At 36.3% G+C, this 6835-nt stretch overlaps 1 protein-coding gene across 3 annotated transcripts; it reads left to right on the top strand.

Annotated features, from left to right (window-relative positions):
• Positions 292–5808, top strand: LOC109848771. 3 transcript variants are annotated; one of them, XM_020418433.1, is made up of 8 exons: positions 292–859; positions 3237–3428; positions 3528–3704; positions 3772–3878; positions 3979–4265; positions 4353–4424; positions 4886–5406; positions 5478–5808. In XM_020418433.1, exons 1-7 carry the CDS (start codon positions 827–829, stop codon positions 5404–5406), a joined length of 1389 nt encoding a protein of 462 aa, XP_020274022.1. In that variant the 5' UTR covers positions 292–826; the 3' UTR covers positions 5478–5808. The 3 variants fall into 3 exon arrangements, with proteins under 3 accessions (XP_020274022.1, XP_020274020.1, XP_020274021.1); XM_020418431.1 differs by lacking the exon at positions 292–859 and adding an exon at positions 1891–2656; XM_020418432.1 differs by lacking the exon at positions 292–859 and adding an exon at positions 1892–2656 and having other exon boundaries at positions 5490–5808.

Below are 6835 nucleotides of genomic sequence, written 5' to 3'. Positions count from 1 at the left end.
TTGGATGCATTTATGACTTGCACCATGTTAGCTACTCCCTCATTCCTATGGTGACAGTGCTCTTATGATGTGACTGGGCAGGATGAGTTTTACTCTTAATAAGTCCAACCTTTGTGGGGGGTACAATATCCAGTCGCAGTACCCTTGGAGGACTTACCTACGTGAGAGGAACCGTGACGGCCGCGGTTGGGGACATGGGACTGAGTCCTAGTAACTCTCATGAGACGGTTATTGTGAGCATGGCCATTATCGCTCCGACCCGCGCTCAATAAATGGATGCGTATTATGTGTGCTTTTGTTAATTTCTGATCAAGGGGCCTAATTCAAGGTCTAATCCATTATGCCTCTCAGATTGCGACAAATGTCACTAAGTAAAGATTCAAAGCCGAAAGCTATCTTTACCGAATTCATAATATGAGGTTGCCCGACCTATATTTTATTACTGTTATCATTGTTGTTATTATTATTTTCTTTTATTCCCCAGAACTCAATCTTTTGGGGGGAGGATTGTTGGAACTAATTTAAAGATTTGAGTTCTTATGCAAATATGACTTTTGAAGGGTTCTTTTGCAAAATTCCCTTTCCTTATCTAATTCACATACGCGTTATTATCCTCTGTCATCTTCCTCATTCACCGCTTATTCCATTTCTCCGATCATTAAAAGAAAATCCCGATGATTCCTCCATCCTTCCTTCTTTTCCTCCAAGCGAAAATATCGTCCTCATTGCGGCAATGTCGGCGGCCTCTCCGAACGTGAATTCCTCCTCCTTGATGACAGCGATTATTCCAACGGGAAAATCAAGATTGCTATAAAAGGGGATCTCAATGAAGGATAAAACGTACGAAAGAAAAAAAACAGTGAGCATTTCCTAATCTCACTCTTATTCTCTACAATATTTGATTTCTGATTTCAATTTTTGGGCAAAAACATCCATTTAGCAGAGATCAAAGTTTCGCAGTAAACTTTGGTGCCGGCTTTCTCGGGGGGTTCTTACCGCTAGGCGTGATCACACGATTACCCCTTTCTCAGGCCTGCGTTTCTAACTTTCTGGAATTTCTATTTTGATTATTTTGCAGTGGTTTATTTCTAACAGGTACATCTATTCGAATATTTAGATATAGATTCAGATATTTTACATATACATTTGTATTTGTATTCATATCCTAAAGAATATTTATATATGGTATCCGTATCGAATGTATCTACAGATATGTATGTCCGTTTGAACCCCTAGAGAGGTACACAACAAATTAATTAGAAGGGTTATTTATATATTAGTCCCACAAATCTCCAGTGTTTTATATTAGTTCCTCAAATCCTAAGGGGTCCAACAATTTGGCCCTTCAATAACCAAAATTATACTTTAGTTTATATTTTCCGTAAAACCCCTTTTATTATCCCCCCACATCACCACCACCCACACACACATAAAAAAAAGAAAGAAAGAAACAAACAGACATTAGCTGGCTACCTTGGTCATTGAGGGATGTATGAACAATTTGATCTGAGGAACTAATATGGAAGTTAATGAAGATTTGAGGGACTAATCGAAGCAACCCTAATTAGAAACATCACAGAATGGATATTTGCAATGTTCCGCAAAGGGATGGTAAACAATCGAATCGAATCGAACAGTAAGGTGTTCATATTTATATTTGTTTAAAATGATCAAGTTCGGACTTGAATTCAAAAATCCCTATCTAAAGTTTTTCGAATTCAAACTTGAATACTCGGGATTTGATAAATATTCATGAATATTCACGAATATTTGTTGCATATCAAAGTATATTACGATAAAGAAATTAATTTTTAAATAGTATTTAAATTTACAAATGAAAATTATTTCTTTATAATTATGATGTATATATATTTAATTTGAATGTTCCATCAGAAAGTTGATTGAAAATTCTTTAAGTCCCTCAAAATTAGTGTATAGAACTTAAATAGAAAATATAAATGGGTTGAAAACATAGCATTCTGTGTATAATAATACAAATTATAAGCGACCGGTTTTTAAACAAATATCTGATGACCAAATAAATTGAATATACATATCGTTAAACTAAATATAATTTGTTTAGTATTAAATGAACTACTGAATCGGGTACAACCGAATAGTTACTTGAACAATTACCAAACTAATTGTTAATTATTGGTTTCGTTTCCACCCCGCCCAGAACTGAGTACATCTTGGATGCGCGGCGTGAAATTACGTACCCCGCGGCGCGTAAACCTCAATTTACCCGCCAGTGAACGGCCGCGAAAGGCTTACGGTTCAGTGGGGCCCGTCAGTTATGTAGCTTTGGGGGCGAAGGCTTCCCGCTCTTAACAGATAAATAACGAACTTTATTTCCGAGTAACTCTAGAATGTGAATCCCCTCTAAATATTTCCCTCCATCTATCTACTCTGCTTCCCTCCCTCTCTCTCTCTCTCTCATCCCCCTGTTCTCAAATCTCTCTTTCTCTGTCCAATCTCAACCACTCTCGCCCTGTTTTATAAAAACAGAGGCAACTGGAGAACTTTTTCTTCCTTGCTCTCTCATCATTGTTTGTAGATCTCATTGACGTTTTTTTTTTTCTGGGTGGGGAAAATGGTCCATAATTTCAAACCTGGAGATGGCCAAGACGACGGGGATCATTCTAAGAGACGAAAGGTGCAAGATCTACTACTCTACGATTTTATTTTTCATTTTTTTCTCCTCTTATCTTTTAGGCTTCCAGTACTAGATTAATGCTTGTCTGTGATTTATGCTCGATATATTACTTTGAAAGTACACCTCTCTTTCTTTTTTTTTTCCTTTTGAGTTCATGTAGTGAAATGATTTAGACCTGTTTTAATTTTCTAAGGAGGTTTTCAAATATACCTGTCCAAGTTTAAAAGCGTGGTTTTTAAATGTTACTGTTGATCAATGATTTCGATGAATTCTCCAAAGATATCATTTGATCCAGTCCTAAATATTGTCATTTACATAAGTTTTAGTGCCGTGATTCTTTTAAATCTCCTTGACTTCTTTGGAATCTTTTGATAATGGTTTTTTTTTTTGACAGGGAAACCAATTCATATTGCTTGTAGATTAATCTGCTTATAGCGTCAAAACTTCTTTATTTATGATAACATTCTTCCTTAATTTTTCCGTCAATTGAATGTTTCATATCTTTCGGAAATGTTAGGATTACCATTGCTGAATATTTATTTTACAGTTTTTATAGTCAACATTTTTTTTTCGTTTACAGACTGAAATGCAGGGAATAAGACCTCCGAATCTCAGATTGAATAAGACTACAGAATTTATGATGCGAATCGAGAAGAGGCTATTTGAGAAGCCACGTACAAAGTACCAAACAATCAAAAAATATCAATCTGAGGCTGAGAAGCTTAAGGCCTCTAATTTCCCTGCACGTAAACTCGAGATTGGTTCTTGGGAGGTAATTAACTTGATATAATATCACATAATCGATACTAAGATAAAAGTTTGTGTATTCTAACAAAAAATTGTTCTTGAAATTTGTATTTCTTATGTAAAGAGAGTGGCCAAGAACGATAATGAAATAGTGGGAAAATTCTACTTTGCGAAAAAACTACTCATTTGGGAGTTGCTTGAAAAAGATGGGCTGAAGAAAAAGATACAGATTCAGTGGAATAATCTATCATCACTCAGAGCAATATATATGGAAGGAAAAGCTAGCATTCTCCAAATTGAGGTAGTATTCCTGTACTGAATTCTGCGATATTTGAGCAATCTTTGATTTTATTGGTTGTATTTGACAGTTAGAAAAACCACCAACATTCTATGAAGAACAAGATCCTCAACCAAAGAAGCATACATTTTGGAAAGAAATCAAAGATTTTACAAATGGGGAAGCTTCAAGATGCAGGTGTATCAATAACACTACATTATTCTCTTTGAGCTTTTCATGATAATATCGCCATACATAAATAACTTGGTATCATTTAATTTTCTTCTTTTTTCCCCAGAAGACACACTCTTACATTTGCCGAAGGAGTCCTAGAGAAACACTACGAAAAGCTGGTACATAGCAACGGCTTACTGTTTTTAATAAGTCGAGGTTCTTTCCCTGCAAATGATTCTCCTTTCTTCGATATTATTGAGCCTGAGGATTCACCGTTAGAGAATCAATATGCACATATGAATCCAATCCAAGAATCTGGACTTATGGTTCAGCCTCTTCGGCTGCTTCCCCAAGAGTTTCCCTTTGCTCATTACCCATCAATGATCGAAAACTTGGACCCTATGATTCCAGGTAAATTTTATTTATAATGCAGCATTATCCTTGCACTTTAGCAGAATAAAGTGGTTTACTGATTTTTTTTTTCTCCCCTTAAAACAGGTATGCACTTTGCAGCTATGAATGAACATGCTTTGAATCATATGTCCATTGATCCAATGCTCCCAATTTCAGGTGCTTAAAATGGTCCTTTTTCATCTCTGTTCTAAGTGTCCCCTGTCCATTCAGTTTAATGTGGGTTTCCATCTCTCAAAGGTATGAGATGATAATTTAGTCCCACATTAGAAGAAAATTTTAGATGAACATATGATTAAAGTGTTAATTGTGGATAGACTCCCTATAGTTCTATTGGTGTGAGTAGACCCCATATACTATTGCCTAAGTGTTTATAGACCCCTTGAGTAATATTGTTACTTTATTTTTTATTTTTTATTTTTATTTTCTGGAACCTTCAAAGAGTCCAAAAAGTTCATTCAAGTGGGCTATCTGCATCAATAGAACTATGAGGGATCTACCTACGATTGGACTATAATACAGGGAGTGTATCTGCAATTAACAAAATGATTAAATGTCTGTTCATGTGTTTGTTACTAAAAGCCTCCGTTTTTGTTTTATCCTTCTTCTTCTGATTGCAGCGAACAACTTCCAACCTACTAACAGCCCAGAAATGAACTCTGGCCTAAATGTGAGCTTTCCTCCACAAACTTGTGAGAGACGCAAGGGTTGTGTTTTTACAATGGATAACCAAATCCAAGAGCAGCCCATGTTGGCTTATTCAACTTCGGCGACAAACCTCAACTCTAGGAGAGTCATGTTCGATCCAAGGACACAAATTTGGGTTAGTAATCAGATTCCTACTGACAATGCAATCCCCAGTGGCTTACCCCTCAACCCACTGAAGCAAGGGATTCAACCAAATGAAGGCATCTACTTGAGCAATAATGGAGAGTATAATCCTAGTGATATAGAATCTGCGATGTCAACTGGGCTCTATAATCAGAATGAAGAACTTGTTTCTCCTACAAATGAAGACATCAATCAGATGAATGGACAAAGGATGCTTCGAAATCATAATCCTGTTATTGATTTTGATCCTTTTGATGGACTAGAAGAAGACTTCAATTTCTACAATCATGACTTCGACACGTACGGATAGGTGAAGAAACAGACACATATATTTGTCAATTCTTACTCGTTAATGTTGCTAACTTTCTATTTTTTTTATAGACCTAATCTCAGGTTGATCCGAAAGGAAAATCGAGTAATCAGAAAAGGGAGATAGGATCACGAACTTTCATCATGTTGTTACTTTGTTTTGTTGTTTAGACCGAGATGGTGTTGTAATAATCAGTGGAGTTATGCGGCTTAGATTTAGATGGAGATGGAGATGGAGATTTTTGGGTACTGAGTGCATGAAACTAGATTTATGGTATTGCTTCTGAAAATTTGTTCTTAGCAGTGATGTAATGCAACCATGTTTTTTACGCCCCCAGCAAAATATGATCACTCCGTTAATCATTGTGAACTTGATACGAGGGATCTCCGACATAAAGCTTCTTTTGGGATTTGTTTTGAGTTTTAAAGCCGTATTGTTGAAATATCTGGTTAATCCTTTTTCATATCTGTTTCAGTTTTTCCTCAATCCAGCAGCTAATTATACTGATATGGTGAATAACCATGATTTTAGCTTTAATATGTGTATTCTAAATGAATTTTACAAGACCATGGTACTTTTGTTTTATAAAAATACCCTTTTAAAGGAAATATTTCTCTACAAACCTCAAAAGGAATTGACAGCTTATAATCCTTCCGTTTTCCATTTGTCAATTTCTTCTTACGAGAAGAATTAAAAACAGAAATAGACGGCTTACTTTTTATTTGAAAAAGAACTCTTGCCTTACAGTAACTGAAATAAAATTCAAAGCAGGGAAGAATTTCAATTAATCCAAAGCTCGTCTCACCTTTATAAAAGTTTGAGCTCCCTCATATATTATATTAGGCCCATGCTGTGGAGAAATCAGGAAAAGAATCAGAAAAACCAGAAAAACTGGCATAAGTCGACTCATGCACAAGGCTAAGTCGACTTATGGTAAGTCGACTTGTCTGCGTGCACGAGTCGACTTACGATCTGCAGCAGAATTGTGTTTTTTGCCTCTGTTAAGTCGACTTATCAGGCATCATAAGTCGACTTACGATCTCATCTCCAGTTGTTGTTTTTTCCTCTGCCAAGTCGACTTATACCCTCTGTTAAGTCGACTTATATCGGGTTTTTTGCATACGCAGGTTTCCTATTTGCAGTCTGATTGGGGTTTTGTTTTGGTATAAATAGGGAAACGATTTGTGAGGGTTTTACATCAGAGATTGAGGAATCTTTTGAGCATTGTGAGAGGGAGATATTGTGAGCAAGGTGAGATCTTTGGTTGAGGGTTAGTTTGAGAGTTCTTGTGTGATTGTAACCCTTTGTACTCTCCTTGAATTAGTGAAATCTCCCCATCCTCTCCCCGTGGACGTAGGCAAATTGCCGAACCACGTATATCTCTGTGTTTGGATTGATTTGGCGTTATTGGTTTGATTTGTGCAAGAGT

This window comes from Asparagus officinalis, chromosome 7, assembly GCF_001876935.1.
Source record: "Asparagus officinalis chromosome 7, Aspof.V1, whole genome shotgun sequence".
Taxonomy (NCBI): domain Eukaryota; kingdom Viridiplantae; phylum Streptophyta; class Magnoliopsida; order Asparagales; family Asparagaceae; genus Asparagus; species Asparagus officinalis.
The sequence above is the reverse complement of the archived record's forward strand: the minus strand, read 5'-3'. Positions and strand labels throughout refer to the sequence as shown.